This window comes from Lissotriton helveticus, chromosome 3_2 (genome assembly GCF_964261635.1).
Source record: "Lissotriton helveticus chromosome 3_2, aLisHel1.1, whole genome shotgun sequence".
Taxonomy (NCBI): Eukaryota; Metazoa; Chordata; class Amphibia; order Caudata; family Salamandridae; genus Lissotriton; species Lissotriton helveticus.
In genome coordinates, this window is record NC_136062.1 from 272,036,503 (window position 1) to 272,063,641 (window position 27,139).

A 27,139-nucleotide genomic window follows, 5' to 3' on the forward strand; every position below is an offset into this window, starting at 1 on the left:
AAGGCAAGCCCCTGCCCCCACCCCACCAGACACACACCCAGTGAAGAGGGCAGCCGAGCCTATCACAGCCAGAAGGCAATTGACCAGACAGAACGGCGCCGCAAGCAATAAGCATGCGGAAGCAGACAGGGAAAACCCGAGGTCACCCAGGAAGAACCATCCAATGCCCCACAGGGACAGACTGCCCACGAAAGGGGGACAGAAACACAAGAGCCAACTCATCCCCAGGGAGGAGAGGCAGAACTGAATGCAGGGCCCACAGGAAGGAGCGGACAAGGCAAGGATGACTGCCCCACTAAAGCGGTAAAAAGGCACAATGGGGCAGAAAGGGGGGCGGAGCTAGCCACGGAACGAGATGGCCGCTAACTAAGTGAGCTCCCCATGGACGCCTGAAAAATTCCACAAAATACTTCAAACTACAGATGAAATACGTCTAAAACTGGAGTGAAACGGAGCGCATAGAAGACGCAGACGCCAGAGTGCTGAAAAAGATAAGAAATACCTATGCGCACTCAAAACTAGATGATCGACGCACTGAAGTCTGAGCGGCGAAAGTGAAACGGAAGCCGCGGCCGGCCGTAGTTATCCCAGGCGCGACGTAAAGCATGTACGCGGCCACGACGAGAGGCCGAGTCCCGCTGCGTGTACAATGTCGGCCCTGGAGGTCTGCAGGGTCAGCGAAAGGCTGGAAACACGAACCGGGGTGCCGAGGTGGTGAAAGAGGCGGTGGGGGACACAAGCGGTGAACTAACGGAGCCTTGGCTGCGCAGAGGAGGCGCTATGAGCACCAACGGAACAAGCGTGGGGCTAGATCCCGGGGCGGACTTTGCCGGCTGACTGGGGCGCCTGCCGAAGCCGATACCGCGCCTCCCCCTAACCAGGGGCACAAAATAAGACAAAAAAGGGGAAAAACAGTGCTCGGAGCAGGGGGCGATACACATTTTATGCAACTTGGAAATACCACAGACAAACGGCCTACTGCGATGTATGAAGTCATTTCCCAGGCGTTAAGCGCGAAGTAAATGCGCAATAAGACACAGGCCTAGGCGGCAAGGGGCCTGAGGCATGCGCACGTGAGAGCCTCTACATAACGAGTTGAGAACAGGAAAGGTGGCAGAAGGGAGAAGGGGCACACAGTCTTCAGCGCTACAGGCAAGCCTGTACCCGTGCACAGAACTGTGAGGCTGCGGAGCCCTTTGCACATTGCATGGCCCCCCCGCTCTTGTCTCACACTGCTGCGAAGCACCGGAGGAGGCCCAGAGAGAACCCACATCGCCTTGAGTGGACTGTGAGGGTAGGACTGTAACTCAGCTGTTCCGGGTTCTGGGAAGCAGGCGCTGCAGGGGGCCTGGTACAAGCGCACCTAGTGAAATCAGCAACAACAAGCACGGGCACACCAAACATGTAATTGGGGCACAAAGGACACACACCTACACCGCCCTTTGATTGAAGAGCCTGGTACTGTATCGTTGAGTCACAAGCTGGCACAGAGCAACCCCTGAGATGGGAGACTGCGTGCCGTGCAGGCCGCGAAACACACCCGACAACGGATCAGCAATACATCTGTGGACCTGCTGGGTGATCGATCTGAAACTGCACACTTAAGACGCTAATGCGCACTGGGAACTACGAATAAGATCACAACAGCCACCGCCACCATGGGTAAAACAGACAGCACTCAGCCCAAAATAAACTTTGAACAGGCGAAGAAACAGCAGGATCGCAGCCCTGAGGAGCAGATGACGGCGCAAACAGCGGAAGGGGCGACAGGCGGAGTGTCGAATGATGATATACAAACTATGTTTATCACTATCCAAGCCGCACTAACAAACATTGATGGGAAAATAGATTCTTTGGCGTACAGAGTCGATAGAATGTCTGAACACATGGACAAACACACAGAACGCATAGATATGGCAGAGCACAGGATATCCAAAGCTGAAGATGGACAAGTACAGATGGATGCGAAACAAACAAGGATGGAGAAACAATTTGTGGCAATGATGGCAAAGGCTGAGGACTTGGAAGCGAGGTTCCGGAGAAACCACTTACGACTAACAGGGGTTTTTGGAAACCGCAAACACCGGACCGATGGAACGCTACGTTGAGCAATTACTTATCTCTATGTTGGGAAGAGACACTTTCTCAGAAATTTTCATAGTCGAGAGAGCTCACAGATAGATCCCTGGCGCCAAAGCCTCCTACTGGATACCGTTCGAGACCGATCATTGCCAGAATCCTAAAATATAGGGACAGTGATGCGCGCTCCGCAAGGCTAGAGAGCTGGGCAAATTGACTCATGAAGAGATGGACACTTCTCTGTACCCAGACTTCACGGCATCTGTGCAGGAGGAGAGGAAGAAGTTCGGCATGGCGAAACAAAAACTGAGAGACTTAAACATATTGTATGCTATGCTATACCCAGCAAGGCTCAGGGTCACAGACGACGGAAAGTCGAAAATTTACACTGAACTTCAGGTAGTGTTGAAGTTCATACAACAGAAAGGACAGATCAGTGTGAGAAGAAGATCGCCGAGAGGGGAGCAACCACACCAACCTACACTGTCTGATGTCGAATAAGAGGCCTTTTTTACAGACATGTGATAGACACAGCAACAGTCGACGGGCGCGAAGAAGCGCCATCATTCACTTTTAGACGATGAAAGCGACAAAAGACATTGGAGCAACACTTGGATGAGGGGAGGATTACCCCCAGAGGGACCAGATACGTTTTATAGACAATGTCTTCAGTTACTACTATGTTTGGGATAATGAGGATTATAATTGTTGTTGCCATGCACAGGAATGTTGAATGTTGCCGTAAATAGTGCACTCCATAGCACTACCCGATAGGCACTGTAACGTGTTTTGAACTCTGATATATGAGCAGACAGGGCGTCTACCCATGTGGCCTGTGCCACAAGAAAAAGGGAGGCAGCTCCTACCCCTTCATGTAAACCACAAAAGTTACTCATAGGAGTTTTTATTTTATTAATTTTTTTTCTCTTTCTCCTGTAGTTCATAAGGGTACATGACTGTTGGTTTTGATGGGAATGTCTCCACTAGTAAGGGAAGGGTGGAGTGGCAGGGTAAGGGAGTTCAGGGGAAAAATTCTGACCAGTGATACAGCGACACACAAGCACAGGAGTGACAACATGAGACATACCAGACACTGCAAATGGCAAGATTGCAGCAACGTGACAGACGACTGACACACTGAATTCACACAGAACACTGACGTTCCTGACGTGGAAGGTCAGAGGCCTCCACAACCCACAGAAAATATGCAAAGTATTGGAATACTTAGACAGACACAAAGTTGACGTGGCCTGTATACAGGAAACACACCTGACAGACCTCAGAGAGCAGCAGATAGGGGCCAGACGGTCAGCATACAGGCTGGCATTGTCTTACTCATCATACGCTGGAGGGGTTCTTCTATTAGTAAAGCGCAGCACACCTTTTACACTTATTAAATCAGTAAAGGATGACCAGTGGCCCTATGTTATAGTGAAAGGATGCTGTTCTGGCACAGTATTAACAATTCTCAATGTCTATGGACCGACCACTGATGATATCTTTTTACAAACAAATCTGGACGCAGCTTAGTGACTTACAATCCACAGCAGTTCTATGGGGCGGGGATTTTAATACCTGCTAAGACCCCACGCTAGACAGATCCACCAGAAATGACAGATATGGCAAACACTCGGCAAAACTCTTAAGGGAGGGGATGGAGGATTGGGACATGGTAGACATATGGAGGTTAAGAAACCCAGACCGACGAGAAGGTACCTGTTTTTCACTAACACACCTTACTTGGTCCAGGCTGGATTACTGGCTAGGGACCCGGACATGTGCACATGGACAATTACCATAGATCACTTACCCATAACCCTGTCAGATCACGACCCTGTAAGAATCCAATTGGCAATTCCGACACACACCCCGCGGCAATTCACATGGAGACTAAGACAAACTGCGCTTCAAGACCAAGTGTTCCAAGAGAAACTTCGACAGGCGATAATAGAATACTTTGAACATAACTACAGATCAGTCACTAGCACAAAGACAATTTGGGAGGCTTTTAAAGCCACCGTTAGGGGATACTGTATTAGCAAACATGCAGGCATCCTAAGAGACATTCAGCAACAACTGACAAAGATAGAAGCCGACATCAATAGGCTGGAACGAGAATTTGAAACACGCAATAAATCGCGGCTAGCTGACATCCGGACTCAGATAGATAAATACAATGAGTTTGCCGATGATGAGGAAAATACATTTCGCGTGAATACACGGCCAGAAACTATAGAGAGGGCGGGAGGCCGGGATGAGCACTATCACACAAAATCAGACCACGGCGTATGTAACGCAGATCCAAAATGATCAGCGTCAACCGGTATATACGACACTCCGGCAATACTAGATTGCTTAACTAAATACTATGCTAAACTATACGAGGCACAGGCGAAGGTCCCAATAGATGAAATTCATGAATAATTGGATGATGTGGCGATGGCGTGGTCTCAGATACACACCAAGAGTACTTCTGTCACCATATAACAAAAGAAGAAATTGTAGATGCCATTAATTCTCTCCCAAATAATAAGGCCCCTGGACTAGATGGACTCCCCGGAGAATTTTATAAGGAATTTCGAGATTTGCTGATCCCACACCTAGCTGAAATATTTGAGGAAGCGTATGGGGAGGGCACACTACTGGCATCATTAAGTGAGGCGATTTTGATAGCACTCCCAAAACCCGGAAAAGACCCTTCTGAATGTGACTCGTATAGGCCATTATCCCTGATAAACATAGATGCCAAGTTTCTGGCCAAAATAATAGCAAACAGACAACAACCGGTACTGTATAATCTAGTACTACCGGATCAGGCAGATTTCATGCCAACACAATCCACCACTCATAATATACGAACCATATTTGCGTTGTTCTACCAGCTAGACCCAGACATGCCAGCGGCTGCGGCTCTATTGGACGCAGCCAAGGCATTTGATTCGGTGGAATGGAACTTCATGTATGTCACTCTCCGTAGGATGGGGTTTCCAGAACCATTTCTAAAATGGATATCATTATTGTATGCCACGCCTAAAGAAAGAGTTAGAATCAACGGGAACACGTCCAGCCCAATAGAGATTACAAGAGGTACCAGACAAGGCTGCCCCTTATCACCAATGCTATTAGCACTAATCCTGGATTCATTGGTCTGCAATATTAGGCAGAAGCACCCTGAAGCCGCCCTGCAATTTGGCCTGCGACCCATTGGTATTGCGCTATACGCAGCCAACATGGTCATTTATGCTACGCACCCTGACAAGAATCTAAACCTGCTCATAAGGGAATATATCTGATACGAGAAATACTAAGGCCTCCGCATAAACTGGAATAAGTCAGTAGTGATACCCCTCACTGCTGACACTCCAGAACCTGACTTAGAATACCCGCTAAAGTGGCAAACAGACCCAGTTAAATACTTGGGAATCTGGATACATTGTGATCCAGAATTGGTAGTCAGAGAAAACTATGGCAAAGCGCTGGTGAGGTTGGAAGAACAGGTGGATAAAGTGGATCAAACTGCCTCTCTCTCTAGCAGACAGAATAGTGATACAGAAAATGGTTATACTGCCTAGGTTTTTGTACCTATTTTGCAACATACCGATATCGTTGACTAAGGCTTTCTTTGTCAAGATACGGTCTATATTGCAACGATTAACATGGGCAGGAAAGCAGGCTAGGACTAGCTGGTGGACACTGACCCAACCGTACCATCTAGGAGGATTTGGGGCGCCAGATTTCCAATGATATTTCCTCTGCGCACAAGCACAACATGCACACTATTGGACGAAACCGCATGCAGATATCCCACATATAGCGGTGGAAAAGGATAACGTACATCCCACACCATTGACTGCACTAATAGCGGAACCGATGACGTATCTACCACGAGACAAACAGCTAAATGCACCTCTAGAGCATGGCACGCATTGGCACCAAGGGCACATAAGCTCTCGATCTACGCAAGGGCGTTACCTGTGGCATGAGATCGCAAGCTAACGGTCACGCAGGAAAAGAAAATGTATGATCTCTTAGTAGAGATGGGACTGACCACCATGGGCACATTCCCACATAATAAATGTATTAACTTGACCGATCCGTCACTTTGTACCCACCAGTCCCCTTTGAAGAAATTTGTTGATCTACGGCTGCGCACAGCTCTACGGACATTGTACACCACATTTCCAGAAGAACCTATGCAATTAAACACGTTACAAATTCTATTAACAGCACCTACGCGCCAGAACGCGGTGACGCGCCTATACAACGCGGCCCAAGAAGGACAGGCAGAGAGGCCAAATATCGCGGCGGATAGAGGGGAAGCAGCACTGGGTGAGACAATAGATGAACAAGACTGGCAGTATAGCTGCACGCAACTCATACTTCTCACGTCAAACTGCAATTTGCGCATTATCCATTTTAAGTTTCTTCATCAATTATATTACACGCCGGCTAAATTGCATAGCTTTGGACTTAGAGAGACAGATAGATGCCAGAGATGCAATGTCGCGGGCGCGGACTTCTTACATATGTCCTGGTCATGCCATCAGTTACAGGCATATTGGCGAGACGTCACCAACACACTCACTGAAATGCTATCGGAACAGATTCCCAACACACCCCTGGTGTGTCTATTAGGATTCAGGAAGCTTAAATATGCAAGACGTAGGAATTTTTTAGCGGTCGCATTATTACTTGCTAAGAGAAGAATAGCCATGCGTTGGGGGAGCAAGAGACCACCAAGGTTCAAGGACTGGATCACAGACATGAGATACTGCAACACAATGTTAGAGACTTATGCAGAAGACCTTCCACAAGCCTCGAGGCCCAGAGATTTCTGGGAACCAGTTGTCCAATACCTGCAGACGACCACAGAACTCGATACCATAAATTGACCTGCACGAACACACTAGGGTAGCATAAATGTGGCGGTAAAAAAGGGACAAAGCAGCAGGGACACATATAAGATCTAATGTATGCGAACTAGGTTGGGGGAAGTTTTTCTCAACTAAACAGTGTGCCTTCTATCGAACTAATGGAGCTGCAAAGTGACAAATGTATAGTATTGGATGTCGATAGTACTCTCAAGGGCTTAGTAAAACTACTATGTTAAGAAATGTGATGGTTCTAAAGCAAATGTAACTACTGGTTGGATAAAAAATAAAATCATTTTTAAACAAATGGTGCAGAAAGACAGAAGGTTGGCACCGGCAAGCACAGCCAGAAATGCATCCGCAACATACCGTAATGCCACGGAGAGCAGAGGCCCGAAGGCGACCACAGCTCCGCAGGGCATTACAGAGCTATATAACAGCTACCACTGCCCCACATAGGGCATGTTACTTCCCAAGACATGGGAACATCTTAGGAAAAAACTTTCGCAGCAGAGGACAACAGAAATACTTGCGGAAAAACCAGCAGAAGGTTTGTCAAGCAGCCAAAGAGAAAAAAACACACAGTCAAGAAGGGCCGGCCAGCAGCCAACAGAACCATAGTCCCAACAAGGAAGACTCGAATGCACATAAAGCACACAGACCACACAACTGGGACGACCCGCCCCAACGGAAGAACACCTCCCAAAGAACAGATCAACTCACAGGTCACTAAGGAAGAGGAGGGGGAGGAGGAAAAGGAGGAGGAGTAGGAAGAGGAGGAAGAGGAGGAGGAGGAGGAGGAGAAGGAGGCCGAAGCCCCGCCAAGAACCTCTGAAAGGCCAAGTCCGCAGGGGCGTGGAACAAAAGAGCACCATCGAAAGGAAGGACCACCAGCCGTTCCTGAACGTTCTCCGGGAACAAACTATCCCGAAGCCAGGCATGGCGACGAAGGGCACCAGAAGAAGCCATGACACAACCAAGCACCTCCGAGATGTCCAGAGAGGAGCGAAGAATAAACGCCGCCAGCTCCAGGCCATCCAACACATGGTGCCTCAAATCAACACAGGCAGCCTCCTGAAAAGCGGCAGGCATAAGGGACTCCACCGAGTCCCACAAGCAAGAAGTGGCCCTAGCCAAAACACACAGCGTGTTAAGGGCTCGCAGAGCCGCACTTGTTGAGGCGAATATATTGCGCCCCCAGGAGTTCAGCCAGCGTGCCTCCCGTGACGGGGGAGACAACAGCGGTGGCAGAGAGGGAAAGGCATTCTGCAAAAGAGGGCCTGTGGTAGAGGGGTGGAGGGAAAGACACACCGGATCCCGTGGCGGCGGATGGTGGCGGTGCAGAAGGTGTTGGGGCCCTGGGTCCCCCGTGGCGGGACGGCCCCAAGTCCCCAAAAGAGAAGAATGGAGCGAACTTTCGAAGGGAAGCAACAGCTCCCTTCCACCAGAGCCCTGATGGAGAACCTCCAGAAGATGATCCACGGGGAAATGGGCAGCTGGATCACCCATGCACAAAATTCCCGCAGCCGCCTCCGTAAGGCCCCGCGGCGGGGAAAACAGCTACTCAGTAGGCGACGGCTGCAAGCTAAGGCAGCCATCCCCCAAGCCCAACGGAGGAAGGAAGGGCCAGGTCTGGAAAGGAGGAAGAGGGACCAAGGAGTGGGGGACCTTCGGAGCCTCCGGTGAAGACCGCGGCAAAGGAGAGGAGCCGTCCTTTGACAATGTCGGGGAAAAAGCCACAATGTGTCGGCCCATCTCCGGTGAGGATGACACCAGCAAGCGTTGAACCTCTGGAGAGGAGGAGTCCGAGGAAATCGTCGTCCGATGCCAGGGGAGACGCCGGAACGACCTCTGCCACAGCGCTCGGCGCAGGAGACCGGGGCTGGCTGGGAGCCGGGGCGCCGAGGGAACGGCGCGGAAAAGGCGTCAACTCAACCTCCGATGAGGCAGCCGCCTGTGTGGAGGGGCGAGAGGGACCCAGGGAAGGACGAGGGGTCCTCCGCCAACCTCGGTCCATGACTGAACGAGAAGGGCTCTCCGTCAGCCCCTGTGGCGCCGCCAGGGCCAGCAGCCACCGGCGCTGAAGTGGCGTCACCTCGGCCTCAGATGGGGCCACTGCCTGTCCCGAGGACTGAGTGGGACTCGGGGGGGGGGGGGGGGGGGGGTTGGGGGGACACCACAGGGACTCCCGCAGGAGTTTTCGGCGAAGCAGAGGCGCTGTGGCTGAAGGAGGGACCCCCAAAGGGCCGCACCCCAACGGCACCACACCCCAACGGAACCTGGCTCTAAACCAGACGGACCCGCCGGCAATGCCGCGGAGAACGCTGCACACTGCAAGGGATCTGCTGACATCCCAGGAGGGGAAGGAGAGAAGAAGCCAGCGAGGCCTGCAAAGCCACCGCACATGTCTCCATATGAGCTTTAGTTGCCCCCATACCGGGAAACTGCAGATAGGGGGATGACACGCGGAGCCACACCACCCGCGGAGAGCCCACGCTCCCAAACGGCCAAGAACCAGCCCTCGGGGACAAACTGCGACACTTACCGACAGGTGAGCGACGCTCTTGTGACCCAGGAGAGGGACGATGTCGAAGATGGAGGCAACGGTCCCGAAAACCCTCCGCAGGGGCCGGGCTTGGCGACTACGCCGACCTGGACATGCGAGTTGAGAGAAGTTTTTCATTCGGTGCTCCAGCCGGGACTTCGGTTTCATCTGTTGGCACGCCTCACAATGAGTGGATTCGGGGTATTCCCCCAAACACCACATGCAGATGAGGTGAGGATCCATCGCCAACATCTGGTGCATACAAATCGAGCACGTCTTAAAGCCGGAAGACATTCACACACTGTTTCCACACACAAAGCAATAAGCAAAAGGGAGAGGCCTGAACAGGCCCAGAGCACGATCCGGATCCGCATTGCACGCGGAAAAGAAAAAACTGACAAAGGCGCACCGGGGTAGGACTTATGTGACCTCGCTGACGTCACGTACGCGGACAACGCCTGGGCAGAGTCACGTGATGCCGTCCCCCCGGCGCGCAGGGTTGCTGTGGCATAAAGTTTTACAGATCCAGTCTCACACCTGGGGATAATTCTATGTTAAGGAATCTGCGGCTAGTAGTCTCTATCAGATATTCCAGACGGCAATGGAGAGCTAGACATCGACTGGTGTCTTCACGTCAATGGATGTTTCCTCGACGTCAGCCCAGGTTTTGACGTTGATTTAGGTCTCTCGGGACCAACATACTTCAAGCCGAAGTAGTATGCCTCGACGTCGACTCACGTTTCATCGCGGGAGCTCTTGCCGCTTCAACGGCGATCTGTCCCTAGACGCCGATGCATGCCGATCAATCTCGACGCTGGCAGTGAACAGTCAGGGATTTTCTTCCTTTTTGATGCTGGGGAAGCAGATCGACGCCGTTTCCTGTGTTTTTCCTGAGAGGAGGGCTCTTTGAAAGCAAGATTGCTCTCAAGGCCACTTTTTGAAGGTCCCTTTCCACCCTCCAGCAATGGATGTAGCTTTATCTTCTCCCTGTCACGAAGAGTTCTTCTGGAGAATTGCTGACCGTAGTAACATTGGTCTGGATTGTGTGAGGACACAATACCGACAGATAGTGGGTCTGATTTTGCCCTTTTCTTCCCACAGGAGGGACATTTGTTAAATAAAGCAGGCATTTCTCACAGGAAAATAGTTCTCAAAAGTGTCAGAAAATACTGAAAAAGCTGCCAGCAGTCATAAAACGTTTGTGTAGAGATGAAATACACCAATTTTAACTGGGACACTAAAAAATTGACTAGCTCGATGCTCCAGGATCCTCACAGAAGGAGCAGAGAAAAAAAGAACTGACATGTCACCTGTGGTGCATGATGGGAGCCGGAGGCTCCTGGAGGTCTTAAAGGCACGGTGTCCAGGTTCTTGGAATCCTTAAAGGCATGGTGCCAGTTTTTTTAGTACTGTGATGTTTTTTCATCAATGCAGCCTATGGGCTAATTAGCTGCGATAACTTGCCTTTTTCTCTGAAAATAAAGGGCTGTGTTGGAACACTAATGCAGTGCATGTTCTCTGTTACAGAAATGATACGTGAGATTATTTTCATTTATTGAGAAACCCATGTAATTTTAGCATATTAGCTTATTTGTGTTCTGGTAGGCTGCATGTTTATATATGTATACATGTATATATGTATATTTTGAAGGCACTCTGTACTTCTTTACCTAAACATACACATATATGTATTTTTGTACATGCTCCTGAGTCCCGCACATGGGCGGGGATTATTCAGTGCTTATGACTATTGATGAGTATTCCCTGGAAGAGAACTCTCCTGCCCAGAGGTCCGGGGAGGAGGGAGGTGGGGAGGATGGAGGGGGACCTGGCTGGCGGCCGGCCAGCCCAGGACACGCTGCCACTCCAGTCCCCTCAGCCGCTTCGACAATGAGGGAGAGCACAGGTGCTCCAATCTGCTCCCTGTAGTCCCGAATGGCAAGTGGTACCGCACAGTGTACAATTCTGTTCACATCCTCCGTGGCCTGGGCGGGTGGAACTCTTGCCTAACTATTGCAGTCCCTGCGTCCTCCGCCAGCCGTGACAACTTGAAAGGGCTCAGCCGATCGGCCCACGGCCGTCACCGACGTTCCTTGCATCCAAACTCTGAAAGGCGTTACCTCTCTCACTCAGCCATGTGCTCTCAACTCAATTTAAAAAATCTTCTGAAAACTTTCCAGATCCAATCTCTTTAATTTCAGCCAGGTTGCAGCCTAACTTACGGTGTGCTGGGAGGCCTCTTTGAGGCAGCTGATGCCCTCTATATATGCTATTTCATTCTTTCATTCACTAAATGTGTTTTAACCCATTTGGTTAGAACTACTGGAACCAAACAAGTTGTACTAGTCACTAAATGGCAAGACCCTTTACCTTCACCTTTTTCACTCTTTCCCCATAGCTTCCTTAGCTGGTTACAGTTTCTTGTGTTCCATTCATCAGACATCGGCAAAGAAAATCGGTAATGGCAGGTTCCAACACCAAACACGTCTATGCAAAGATTTGTCTGTGACCATATGAATCATTCAGTAATGTTTAATTGAACTATTTCCAGGTGAAAAAATTTGAAACAGCCAATTACTTGGCTGGATAAAACTTCTTTCTTCTCCACACGGACCAAAAGCATGTTCTACCTGGAACTGTCTAAAAAAATCTAATTCTGCCTTACTGTTAGACAATGTCTTATGAATTTGGACACTGCAGTGGCTTGCATGCTGCCACACAAAACAAAACCAATGATGGGAATGGTCTATGCAACACCAACAGCATCTGTGACATCTAGTACATGTACATTTGAATTTGGAAAACAAATATGATTAGGCAGATACAAATGTACTTTGGTTGTACAGCATTTGATGATGATGCATGATGTGTAGCTGGGTGAGAAACGAAAAAGGGAGTATAGTTGAGCAGGCAGTGTTATGTTCTTCTGCAGCTTGCTTGCATGAGGCAATGAGTACCAGTGGGTAAGACAATGAATGGGCAACATGTGAGAGTGGCGTTAGACAAGAAATATTAACTGGCAGGGTGGCATTTTCCTTCTACATGCAAGCACAGTTGCTGTTCTTTGACATCAGGACTCTGATAATGGCCTCTCTGAATATGCCAGTAGGCAAATTATATCTGGTTTCAGATTGTATAAGGCCCTGATTTTGTCATTTTCTGTAAATATACACAGAGGGGATGGGAGTCAAATGAGAGCCAGTGGTTAATGATGTCTGGAAAGCAGAGGTGAGGCAAAAATAGTTTGTCCTACCTTTGATATGTTGGACAGATTCAGGTAATCAATTTTTCCTCAGATGACTTTCCACTATAAATGCTTTGCTCATGAAGAAATAACCAGATACCAGTCTGAAATTCTGATAAATATGTGGATATGTACAAATTGATGTGACCAACGTGAGGAAGTGGGCACCATCCAACTTGATAATGATGTGGATTGCTGAGGGGTGTTTATTATTGTTAGGAATTGTGTCCCCACTTTTAATCAATATAAATAAAGGTTTGCAAAACAAAGAAGGCAAATGATCTCCTTGGTGGGGGGAGGGGGTATAGCATGAATTTTGCAGTTATTTTAGTATCTGATTTGATTGCTTGCAAGTCCTCATAAAACACCTCTTCCAAGAGGTATATTCCACTAAAACCAAACCTTATATTTACTGAACCGCTGATATGAAACCTGTAGATTTCAATCAACACTGACATTGCATCTTTATACATTCAGGTGCTCTATGAAATCATTGTCTGCCAGGACTCCAAAGGTTTTAAGTAACTGACTGAAAGGCTAGTTGAGAATCCATCACCACAGACCCAGTCTCTGAATAAATGTTCTCTGTAGTATCTTCTGTCATAGCTCCCTTTCAAACTGACTGTGCTGATGAGATAGCTGCTCTGATATTATTGAAGGAAGCCTTGACGGCTTCTTTCTCTCCACTATCACTATCTTTTATCCATATTTTCCAGAGGGAAATAAAGATTGCACGACTGTACCGGTAGACCTCTTTCGACAACTGCCCCAATATGCAACTGCTAATGTTGCTACTTCTATAGTCTGTCTTGTATACTAGTAGGAGCACCTGCTCTAATGGACAAATAGCCTAGGGCTGTGCAATCAGCAGTGTGGTGGACTATTCACATACCTATAAATAAAACTGTAACTGATATGAGAAGCCAATGAAGAAGCTTCAATAGGGAAATAGTTCTAGGGAACTGTGAAATCTAGTTATCAACAAAGAAAACAATGTAATGAGGGGGGACTGATCTATGTCATGAATATTCCCTTCTAGAAAATACAGTGCATAATAGTACAGGTACCTTTCACAGAAGCCATCTTCTGCTTCAGCAGAATCAGCAGAAGGGATTTCACCGGGAGACTGCAAATAATTTGGATCACTTGATTTGCCATTGGTTCCTAAGACAGCTCCCTGCAATGAATCTGAAGTTCTGTCTGATTGTGGCTCCTCCTCATCCTCGTTCCCAGGATGTTCAATCATCCACATGGCAAGCACTGTGATATTCTGAGCATCAGCTTCACCTCTAGCACCTGAGAAGAACAAACACAGGACTGTGATACCTTTCACAAAGAATAAATGCTGCACAGATACATATATTTTACAAAGATCTACACCTTGGGTACAATTCTGCATGCTGTGATAGGAGGTGACCAAATAGAGGTATATGGTCTTCTTTCTTGCTGCTAAATCTAGCTCGTCTGTTTTTCTTGGATTATGTATGTCTTCCTCACTTCCCTGGTCTCCCAGCAAGATTCAGTCTTTTTCTGAATCTCACCTGTGTTTCTTTCCTTTGTGGGTGTTCATTATTAAGAGGTGCAGAGTGAAAGAGCTCCACCACCATTGTCTCTCCAACATTGACAGTAAGCTTGGGTGCATGGGCAGCTTGCTGCCCAGAAACTAGTGGGCACCTCCTCACATCTCCCAGTGGTACATTGACAAAAACTTCATCTAGCAAGGCTCAAAGAGTATGTTAGATGCTTTCCGGTGTGCTCAGTCGGACAACAATCACTTCAATTCTCACATTGCAAAAGGGAAGGCTCTGCCATTCAAATATCCTTTAATTTCAAAGTAACTTGTTTGTCCTCGCATGCATCTCGGTCACCCTCCTCGTTGGTGTAACCAAGTAGTCTGTAACAGAATAGTGTGTCCACTGATCCCATTGCTAGAATGGGAGCCAGACATCGTGCCATTAAGATAGTCGGCGAATCTTCCATCTCTGCTTCTCGCTGCTTAATTCTGCTCTCCTGATTCAAAACAGAGCTCCCTGACTGCTTTACACTTCTAGGCAGGGAACCAACCATACACTCCCCCAGTGCAGTAATCTAAGGCTGGTCTCCATCCTTTCACATGCCAATAGAGTCTCCATAGTGCCGGTAGTCTTTCAACTCAGAGCAACGGTGAGAGAGGGCTGTGGGTTTCCCATCCACCTGTGCGTTCCTGACCCACTGTGCCTACTTACCTCTGACTATGTTGCTTATCACTTCACTCAGTCACCTCAGGAAGATGGATAAGACTGGAAAAGTATTAGCTCACTGCAGCATGGCCCGGGAGTTCTCCTCCTCCCCTATTCCTGGCACTGTGCAAGAAGGAAAAGTGCCTTTGGCTTCACAGTTCTACTCAGTTTGTGTTAGTCCTTAATTAAATTCTGCTGTTATTTCACAGTTGCATTTTATTATTTGTCCCTATTTCCATTCTGGCTATTCTTGACATAAACATGTTTAAATCTTCAGGACTGGACAAGTAGCACCTTTATACTGGCCTTCACAGTAATCTCCTGGGAGATACAACAGAATAGGTAAAGAGCATAGTAATTAAGAAAATATCTACTTTTATTTTACTTAAATGGATGATGCAGAAAAGGACGTGACATATATGGATAAATATCTCTGTGAAGTACATGAAAAGTGTGACTATTTGAAATATCTCTCAACGAGAGAGAAGACATGCCTGTGAAAAGTCCAAACATCTACTGGCTTTCCTATTCACGCTGCAGAGGTTCATATGGTGGGAAGATTGAGGATCAACAAGGGCATCAAGACATTGATTAGGAGAACCACTTCCCAACTTGAAAGAAGGCAAGAAACAGGAGGTCATCTGATACAGTGGGTGTGAGATCAAACTGTTTCATGACTTGTAGGAGAAATATTGAAATTGTAAAAGCGATCTATAGGTACAACATATCCAATAGTGATGGAGTTTTATTTTGCGCTAAACTTTCCAAGATTCCTCGAAGATCAAATGGTGGAGCAAGTCTTGCAGATCTGTCGTCAAATGAGTGACTGTCTGGAGAGAATGACTGTATGCAGAAATTCACTGGGGTCAGAGGTAGCTGGAAGAAAGCTGGAGGGGGCAGGAGTAGTAACCCGATCTCTCAACACTGCAAACTACCATGCTGCTGCAATCTTTTTACTATGCATTAGTTAGATGGATGAGTAGGGCCAATACTGATGACTGGAGGGGAAAGACATGGCCATATTTAGAAGATGGTTGCATTTAGATGTGGCGTCTATTAGCTAGAAGCACTGTTGAGAAAAAATGGGAGAGTTGCTGGTCATTATTGTGGTCCTCACTAACTCTGCCGAAATGTGCATGGACATCTTGCATGTTTAATATTCGGGACTCTTCTCCTGCCGGTTCTGCAACTGCACCTTCACTCATGACAACACACTAGCTCCTTAATGCGCGATCCCTCCATAAACACGCCACAGAAATCTGTGACCTCCTTGACGCCAACTCCCCCGACTTCACGTTCCTCAGGGAAATCTGAACATTCTCCGACAAACCACATACTCTAACCATGGAATACCTCTACTTCCAGTTCCAAATAAACCCCAATACCACCCTCTGTGGCACCCTCATCTACAGGCCCCCTAGACCCCGACTACAGTTCACAGACGTCATCATAGACCTCATTGCACCACAGGCTCTAGCATCGTCCGACTACATCCTACTCGGAGACCTCAACTTCCACATGGACAACGCCAGAGACCAGAACATTGCCTCCCTATAGGAGAACCTTGCCAACTGTGGACTCAAGCAGCTGGTCACTGCACCGACCCCACAGCAAGACATACGCTCAAGCAAGTCTTCTCCACTAGCACCTACAGCCACATCACAGAACTCCTCTGGACCGACCACCACTGCATGCACTTCCCCTTCACCTCTCCCACCGTACACAACCGCCGCCGTTGCAACTGGCCCAGGGCCGCCAAAGAACTTCTTGCTGACTCCCTCGGCACAACGTCTACGTCAACGCATGCCAACACCACAGCACGCAACCTCCACCGATGGATCTCCAACTTTGCCTACACTCTGAAACCACTCAAGGAAAGACCAGGCAAGAAACACTCTAAGAAAGCCAGCTGGTTCACTTCTGCCCTCCATGAGTTCAGACGCATCTACAGATCACTACAGATGACTTGAGAAGAGATGGAGGAAAAACAAAACCCCGGAAACCCACGCAACCTTCAAATCTGCTGTCAGCGCACATCATCTCCACCTCACAACCACAAAGAAAATGGCCCTACAACACTGAATCAGCCCCAATAAATCCAACAGCAAACAACCCTTGCCATTGTTAACAAGTTCACCAGGCCCAACAGTGAGACAACAGACGTCACTCCCTCTCAAGACCTACGCATCAAGCTCTGTGCCTTCCTTCACCACAAGTTCATACGGATCTATGACAACTTCTACACCCCAGACCAAGCCAATACACCCGCCACAGCCGCATGCAACCACGCCACACCCTTACAGACCATGCTCTACTGGAACCCACTCACAACAGAGGAGACACTCAAGACCATAAAGAGCATCCACTCAGGAGCCCCCGTCGGATCCTTGCCTGTACCACATCTTCAAAAGAGCAGCTGCTGCCATCGCCCCGCCAGCTTCACTGCACCATCAACTGCTCCATTGGATCCGCTATCATCCCAGATGACTGGAAACATGTGGAGATCAACCCCCGGCTGGAGAAGCTGTCCTCAGCCCCAATGGACCTCAAGAACTTCAGACCCATCTCCCTCCTCCCCTTCCCAGCCAAGGTCATCGAGAAGTCAGTCAACTCCCAACTCTCCGCCCACCTTCACAGAAGTGAACCACGTCTTGGACACCTCCCAATCTGACTTCCCAGCCAACCCCAGCATGGAGACCACGCTCATCGCCGCCACCGATGACATCCGCAGCCTCCTTGACCGGGGTCAGACCGCAGCCCTCATTCTACTGTTCCTATAAGCCGCCTTCGACACCGTCTCCCACCGCACCCTAATCACGAGACTCCACGACACCGGCAACCGTGACTTCCTCCTCACCGGCCGGACTCAGAGTACGACTATCCCTGTTCCTCTCAGAACCTCAGGAGATCAGCAGTGGGGTGACTCAGGGCTCATCCCTGAACCCCACTCTCTTCAACGTCTACATGGCCCCTCGTAGCCATCGTCAGAAGTTAGGGACTCCACATAGTCTCCTTTGCCAACGAGACACAGTTGATCCTCTCCCTCACCAACGTACTGCCAACTTTCACAGCGGAATAAAGGCCGTTGCCACCTGAATGAAAGACAGCTGCCTCAAGAAGTGAAGAGATTGCCGCTTTCTTCATTAATAAGGACGAGAACATCTACAGGACCTTCTCCCATACCGCGATCAGATCAGGCCCAGCACTCAGGTCATATGCTAACCCGACGCTCTCTGTCTTTCCATCGATCTCTCAAGATGAGATGCTTACGATCTGCAGGAAAGTCAAATCAGGCTCTCCTGCAGACACTCTTAAACCAGAGCAATTCCTTAAATCATTGCCTCAGCTTCTCTTGCCTTTCTGTAAGCTGATCAATATGTCCCTGTCCACTGCGGTAGTTGCCAGGGCCTGGAAACGGGCCATGGTGGTCCCCTTATTAAAGAAACCGACATTGGATACATCTAAACCTGAGAGTTTTCGCCCTATCTCTCTCCTGCTGTGGGTGTCCAAGATCGCCGAGGCCTAGATCAACCCAATTCTGACAAGATTCTTAGAAAATAACAATCTGCTTGACCCTTCTCAGAATGCTTTTCGCCCTGGTCATAGCATGGAGACTCCTAGTGGTAACCGAACATCTGAGGGATGCATTAGATACCGGACAAAGGTCAGCGCTGATATTATGGGATCTGAGTGTTGCTATTGGCACGGTATCCCGTCAGATTCTGTTGCAGCGTCTGGAGGAGACTGGCATTGAGGGCCCGGCCCTGGGATGGTTTGCCTCTTTTGTATCTGAGAGAACCTTCCAGGTGTTGGTCTCCCCTTTCAGCTCCCAGGCACACGCTATCAAACAAGGGGTTCCACAGGGCTCAGCGTTGAGCCCAACCCTACTCAACCTATGCGTTCAACCATTAGCTGCAGTAGCCAGGAGTAGAGGACTAACTGTGGTATCTTATGCTGACAATACCCAGCTAGTGGTGGCATTATCTGACGAACCTAAGCACGAAGCGCTCAAGTTCAGGAGCGATCTAACAGCCATTGCAGAGTGGATGACTGCCAACTGCCTCCAGTTAAATACGAGCAAATAAGAGATCGTGCTAGTGGGAAGAGACTCTGAGCTGTGGAAAGAGCGCTGGTGGCCTTCGACTCTGGGTTGTTCCCCCGCCCCTAAACAGGCGGTTAACAACTTGGGAGTATGGGTCGACGCTGCCCTTAACTTTCAGGTCCAATCTAAAATGGTAGCTGGGACCTGTTTTGTACTCCTGCACAGGCTCAAACCACCGTTGGGCTTCTTTGATCCCACAGTCCACCAAGTCATGATCCAGGCCTCCATTATACTGAGGCTGGGCTACGCCAGTTCACTTTACCTAGGGGAAAATAAGGCTAAGATCCTACGTTGCAAACGGCACAAAATGCGGCTGCCAGGACCTTACTTGGCCTTCCTTGAGCCTATCTCACAACCAAGGCCATCCACAAACTACATTGGCTGCCGATGGCGAAATGCATTGAGTTTAAGTCTCTCTGCATCGCTCACAAAATCCTGAATCTCTACTCTCCGAATATTTTGGTGAATCTTCTCTCAATCTACATACCCACCCGTCAACTACGATCCATGACCCAGCATCTTGCTGTTGTCTCCCGGATGATGAAAGTACGAGCGGGAGGACGCTCTTTCCGCGTCCTCGCTGCAAAACTTTGGAACTTTCTTCCTGTCTTTATCCGAAGCATCAAAAATCATACTGCATTTCGTAAAGCCATTAAAACTCATCTTTTTCCAACTATATAGGTCCAGTGTTCCCACTATCAGTCGCCTCTTTCAATATCTGCTACAGCCAGCGCAAGGATGCCCCTTAGCTGGGGCAGCTGTGAGCACTACAAAACTTATAACATAACATCTGCCTCAAGCTCAACTCGTACAAGATCTGCCTCCTCTGTCTGAGACGACTCTTGGTAGCCAGCCGGTCTCGGACTCCCCCCCCCCCCCCCCCCCCCCCTGCCCCCACACGCGCGACGGACCATGCTTGCAACCTCAGTATCATACTGGACTCTACGCTGACATCACCCAGAAACAACTCAAAAAGCTACAAAACATCCAAAACGCTACAGCCAGACTGGTCCTTGACATCCCCCGCTGCAGCCACATCATGCACCACCTCCAACAACTCCACTGGCACCCAGTCAATAAGAGAATCACCTTCAAGCTCCTGATACACACCTACAAAGCTCTTCATGGTGAAGGACCAGCATACCTAAACCACCTCTTCTCATTCCACGTACCCGCCAGACAACTCTGCTCAGCCCTACTTGCCCTAGCCTCCGTCCCTAGGATCCACAAGACCAGAACCGTTGTAAGTTCATTCTCATACCTCACCACCAAGACCTGGAACACCCTCAACCCTCAACCTCAGGCCTTCCACATCGCCGACCCAATGCAATAGGGACCTCAAGACCTGACTCTTCAAATGATCTTAGCAGCAGCTCTCCACACCTCCCCCCGTGCATTGAGACTCTCACGGGTGAGTAGCCGCACATTACAAGGTATTTGTTGACTGATAACCCAGTCTGGTAAATGAAAGTGAGAACAGGCAATCTTCTCTAAAGACCCTACAAACCGTCATATCCACCCAACCCTCACCACCGCCCTTCAGCACACTCTTCTCGCTCCTTTTCTTTTTCCTTTCTTTTTTCTTTCCCATTTTCACTACTAGATATACTGACTCTTCTCAATGTCCCTTCCTCCTCAGTACTATTGGCACTTTCTGCCACCTACTCCACAAGGTTATAGCTTGTACCGCCCAGGTTATTGTTATTATTAATATTCTTACTGTTACTACTTTAATATTCACTATAACTATCACTAATACCTCCACAGGGAGATGCCCCCTTTTTTTCTCTTGTTCCCTTTCTACCCTTCCCCCCTCTAACTCTCCATACCTTTACACCCCTCTGGCACTCCCACACGCATACTATTGCCCGCACACCTATTACTGTGCCGGCAAGCTCCACAGGGCTTAATTGTCATACGGTCACACCATCACCAGATCAATATTATGTCAGAGTCCCTACGTCAGGACCTATCAGCGACCCTCCCTCCCTCCCTGTAAATGTGGGATACTTGTAAAGCGCACTGTTACTCTACCCGAGTGTCCTGCGTGCATAGATAGTGGATGGGTGAACAGATGGATAAATGAATGGAATGGACAATGGATGGATGGAATGGGGAAGTGAATAAATAAAAGAATGAATGGATGACAGAATGTAAAGGTGAAATAGTGGACATGAGCAGATCGATGTATCATGAAAGAATAATGGATACATGCTTGGATGGAAGTGATAAAAGAGTTTCAGGGAGGATCGAGTCACTTAGCTCACTTGCTTGGTGCCGTCAGAGCATTGGTAAAAGTAGGAGGTATTTTACTTTTCTGGCTACTCCCTTGAATAAAACCATCAAAGGGTTTTTCCCTTTACTTAGCAGCAGAGTACCACTGTAAATCACACACCATAATGATCTTCTCTTTTTATAAGAACCCCACCTTCGCATCACTCCGCACAGAGGATTCTACCTGTGAAAATGGAATAAGCTGTACAAGCGTGGGCTGTGCAGAGCTTGATTAGAGCAGTATACTGAAGATGCTAGGAACAATAGTAATGCAAGGTATCAACTATGTCTTACATGAGATCCACGCATTACCTGAGCTACACTGGTATGATCTTTACAGTGGCCTGTGCAGGACATGAGCTGTATAATAGGTATCAACAGTGCTGTAAATCATTCATGTAAGGGGAAGGGACTGTGCATGCGGGAATTGTTACATAGGAGGTGTAAAGTATGCGCTGCACTACAGAAGATATAAGTTGTTCTAGAGAGGAGGTGTGCCATGCCTATGGGTTGTGCAAGAGCTATGCAAAACACTAGGTGCGTGGAGTTTGAGCTTTACTTTGCATGAAGTCTGCAACTGGAAGAGGCAACTAAGTAAATTGCACGTGCTGTGAAAAGCACGACTTTTCTTCTTAACATCTTCAATGACAAGTCAGTGCCTGATGTAACCATAGTACCTTTATATTTTTTCAATGCCCTGTCTTTGGGGTTTTCTAACGGATGCATTTTTCTTACTGACTTCCTCAAATCCCCCATCTTCTCTGAAACAAATTAGTAGTTTCTCAGAGAAATACTATAGTGACACATTTGACTTTGTTTGCTAGAGGTATGGTCACCCACAGTTTACTGGGCTTGACTGGGTGGCTAATGTTTAAAACAAAATTGTGTACCATGTTCATGGGTTAAGCGTATTAAAGTTAGGTCGAGTACAGAATTCTCGAATTCAAGTCAGATGCATTAAAAAAACAGTGAGCAGGAATCTCAGCTTGCATTACTGACAGGCGTTCCAATAAAAGCATGTGTGCAATTGTCTGCGATATTTAACAAGGTGTGGAGATGTGTATGGCTTCCAGAAGGCTCCTTTATTATATGCAGGTGTATAAAGAAGAATGGAAGCAAGATTGGTGATTTTATAATGAAAAGGGACAATGTACCCCAAACAAAAAACTTCTTAAAAAAGGGATGAAGAGAGAAAAATATTTGCAACTTAAAAACGGTTGTAGTGTGCAGAAACCTTCAATGCAGATTTTGAAAACATTAACTACCATTGCACTAAGGAATAATTTAATACAGCAGCATTGGTGCATGTAAGTATTTTAAAAACAAATTAAAGGCACATCAACATAAAACTACCTTAAAAAAAATGAGGGCCCCCTCTTCTAACAGAATGTCACAAATGCGCATCCACTGATCTATTAAATTAAATGGATGCAGAATTGCGACTTTCAGATATTCATAAGTGTTTACATAAGTTGGCCTGGATATCTACAACAGTTCCATGTTCCTAAGCACACTCTTTATAAACATATAACGTGGATTTTCCTTTTTCAGGGTGCAGAGGGGGTTAGAGAGGAGTTTGTGGTGCCATTAAACATGTACATGGTACAAAAGGGGGTGGTGATGGACGGAGCATCTGAATCAATCAAACACACACCCAGTCAAAAGATCTGGGTTTAATCATGTACGCATGCACACACACGCACATTTGCACTGCAATCCAGGTCTGGAACTCTTTTTGCAAGTGAATTCTTTTATAGATGCAAAACCAATCTTTGTGTGTCTAAGCCAAACTTGCCTCTATTGATAGCTTACATTATGACTTTGGAACTAGATCATCTACAAATTCTTGTCAAACTATGACAGTCTACGTACTGGATATAGTGCTTGCTATATGATCACAATTCTAGTAAACCAGGGAACAATGGTAGAGTGAGATGAAGGGAACTGCCCAAAAATTACAGTGTGGACACTGTCAGACCGAGGAAGTCTCCTTGATCCTCAGTTAGTAACCGAGGCACTGGATTGCAAATAGAATCCAAGTTTATTTACTGTAACATTTTGTGAAAATTGGTGAATGATTACAAATATAATTGTCAGGGTAGTCTATATGTCTCTTCCTCAAAGTAGAAAGAGAGCATCAATACAATTATAACGGTGAACTTAAATATAAGGAAAGTGCTGACATATTAGGAATATGCTACTTACCAGTATGCATCTGTTCTTGGCATGTAGGGCTGCTGACATTTATATCTGTGCATAGATCTCCGCCTAGTGTTGGGTCCGGATGATTGCACATTGTTGTCCTGGAAGAGTCTTCGAAGTATCACGAGATAGGTGGCTCCTCCCCTGGACTACATTGCGCATGGGCATCCTCTCCATCCTCAGATTGTTTTTCGCCATTGTGGCAGAGATGGAGTATGATACAGTAAGTGATGACCATGCCTGAGAATAATTCTGAGTGCTACAGCTGCGACAGGCACCGGGGAGGAGGGCGGGCGATATAAATGTCAGCAGCCCTACATGCCAAGAACAGATGCATACTGGTAAGTAGCATATTCCGTTCGAGGCATGTGGGCTGCTGAATTTATATCTGTGCATAGAATAAATAGCAGTATCCTCCTTAGCGGCGGTTGCCCGTGCCAGCTGCAGCAGTCTGAAAGAGAGTTCTGAGAACAGCCTGACCAACAGCTGCTTGCTGTTTGGAGTGTACATCCACGCAGTATTGTTTGGTGAATGTGTGTATGGTGGTCCATGTGGCTGCTCTACATATATCCTCTAGAGGAATGTTACCTAGGAAAGCCATGGATGCCCCTAACTTGCGTGTGGAATGCGCTCTTGGGGGAACTGTTAATGTGCGTTAGCCTTTTGATAGCAGATCTGTATGCACTTAACAATCCATCTGGCTATACCTGATTTTGAAATTGGGTTGCCTTTGTGCTGTGGAGAGAAGGCAACAAACAGTTGCTTAGTTTTCCTGAAATATTTAGTCCTGTCTATGTAATACAGGAGAGCTCTTTTAACATCCAGTGTGTGCAGTGCTCTGTCTGCCACTGAATCAGGATTTGGGAAGAATACTGGCAGTTCAATTGTTTGGTTAATGTGGAACTGTGACACCACCTTAGGCATAGATTTAGGGTTGGTACGCAGCACTACCCTATTAGCATGAATCTGAATGAAAGGCTCCTGAATAGTGAGGGCTTGCAGCTCACTAACCCGTTTTAGCGATGTGATCGCTACTAGAAAAGCCACTTTCCATGTCAGAAATTGTATTTCACAAGAGTGCAGAGGTTCAAAGGGGGGACCAATTAGTCTGGTGAGAACTAGGTTTAGATTCCAGACAGGCAAAGGCGGGTGTCTCGGAGGAATTACCCTTTTGAGTCCCTCCATAAAAGCTTTAATGGCAGGCACTTTGAAAAGGGAAAGGTGCTGTCTGTTCTGCAGATAAGCTGCCATTGCAGCTAAATGTATCCTGATGGAACTATAGGCCAGATTGCATCTGTATAGGTGCAATAAATAACCTATGATGTTTTGCGTTGATGCATTTAGCGTATTTATGGTATTATTGGAACAATAAATGACAAAACGCTTCCATTTTGCCGCATAGCACGCCCTGGTTGTAGGCCGCCTAGCCTCCTTGATGATGTCCATACATTCAGGGGGCAGGTTCAGGTAGCCAAACTCTATGACCTCAGGAGCCATATTGCAAGGCTCAACTGTTGCGGATCTGGGTGCTGAATGTCTCCATGGCTCTGAGTGAGGAGACTGGGAGTGAGTCGCAGTCGCTGGTGGGGCACCACTGAAAGTTCTAGGAACGTGGTGTACCATGCTTGCCTTGCCCACGTTGGAGCAACTAGGATGAGTGTCATGGAGTGCTGCCGCAGTTTGCGCGCTACCAGCGGTATGAGCGGTGCTGGAGGAAAAGCGTACGCAAATCTGTTTGACCAGTTCATCCATATCGCATTGCCCCGAGACTGCGGGTGTGGAAACCTGGCGGCGAAGGTTTCGCATTTTGCGTTTTCTTGTGTGGCGAATAGGTCTATCTCTGGATGACCCCACTGCTGGAAATACGGTTGTAGCACTGAGGGATGTATCTCCCACTCGTGCATTTGATGGCTGTGCCTGCTGAGCAGGTCCGCCATCTGGTTGTCCTTGCCTGGGAGGTGTTCCGCTATGAGGAACATGTTCCTTTGAATGGCCCACTTCCACATACTCTGTGCTAGGTGTGACAATTGTGGAGAGTGTGTCCCTCCCTGCTTCTGGATGTAATACATTGCAGTCATGTTGTCCGTCCGGATCTGCACGACTTTGTTGCACAAATGCAATTTGAACGCCTTCATTGCCATGAAGATTGCCATCAATTCCAGCAGGTTGATGTGCATCTTTTGCTGCTGCGTCGTCCATAGGCCCTGCACTGTGTAATGGAGGACATGCGCTCCCCAGCCCTGGAGAGATGCGTCCGCTGTCAGCACTGTCTGTGGCACAGGCTCTTGGAACGGTTGTCCCCTGCAAAGGTTTTGTGTGTTCCACCAATGCAGAGAGTTGTATGCACGACCGGTCACCAACACTAGGGGCCAGATGTAGGTCGGTCGGTAACGGCCGAAAATCGGTATTTTCGGCCGTTACCGACCGGTATGTATGAATTGGTATGTAGGGGCATATTTTTACAGAATCTGTAAATTTACCGAATCGGTAAATTTACCGATTCTGTAAAATACCGAATCGGTATTCTTACCGAATCGGGAAATCTCAGATGTAGGTGGGACTCTTCAGAGTCCCAAAGGCCCTACAAATTCGGTATTTTACCACACAATCCTATTGTGTGGTAAAATACCGAATTCAGGTGTGCATGCACATGTGTGCATGCACACCTATGCCATGTGACAGACAGACATGCCCTTAGGGCATGTCTGTGTGCCACATGGCGCACATGTCAATTTTTGGGGTGCCAGAGGGTGTCAAAGTGACACCCCCTGCACCCTTGCTAAAATCGGTATTTACCGATTCTGTAATTACAGAATCGGTATTTCCCATTGATTCCTATGGGCTTCAAAGCCCAAAGGAATCAATGGGAAATACCGATTCTGTAATTACAGAATCGGTAAATACCTAATTTTAACGAATCGGTATTTCCACATCTGGAAATACCTACATCTCTCCCCTTCATATTTACCGACTCTTAAATACCGAATCGGTAAAATTCGGTATTTAAGAGTCGGTAAATATGAATTACCTACATCTGGCCCAAGGTCTTTTAGCTGTCCCTGAGCCTGGTTCCACTGTCGCGCCAAGCACTCCTGAAGCGGACGCATGTGCAGCCTCGCGTGTGGGACTATAAAGATGCAGGATGCCATCATGCCTATCAGCTGCATAAACACTTGCGCTGGGAGTGAGTGTTGGGGCCTGAATTTTTGAATTAGCACTTGCATGCTGTTGACTCTTGCTGAGTTTGGCTGTGCTGTTGCTTTCAGAGTGTTTATATCTGCGCCTAAGTACTGTTGTAGATGTGCGGGTTGAAGATGAGATTTCTGGTAATTTAGTGAAAATCCTAGACTGTGTAGGAGGTGAATCGTGCGGGACATGTGGCTGGCACATTGCTGGGCTGACTTCGCTTGAATAAGCCAGTCGTCCAGATAAAGATAGACATGGATGTGTTGTCTCCGAAGGTGCGCAGCTACTGTTGCTAAGCACTTGGTAAACACTCTGGGGGCTGTTGTGACCCCGAAAGGCAGGACCTTGAACTGGTAATGCCGGTTGTTTATGGTGAACCTGAGATATTTCCTGTGATTGGGGTGAATGGGAATGTGG

At 47.8% G+C, this 27,139-nt stretch overlaps 1 protein-coding gene across 6 annotated transcripts in view; it reads right to left on the minus strand.

Annotated features, from left to right (window-relative positions):
• Positions 1–27,139, minus strand: part of HERC1 (HECT and RLD domain containing E3 ubiquitin protein ligase family member 1) — a 2,088,313-nt gene that overhangs the window by 1,044,301 nt on the left and 1,016,873 nt on the right. For all 6 annotated transcript variants that reach the window (XM_078685198.1, XM_078685199.1, XM_078685195.1 and 3 more), the window contains exon 42: positions 13,807–14,035. In XM_078685198.1, coding sequence (XP_078541324.1) covers positions 13,807–14,035 — 229 coding nt within the window. The remainder of the gene's footprint in view (positions 1–13,806; positions 14,036–27,139) is intronic.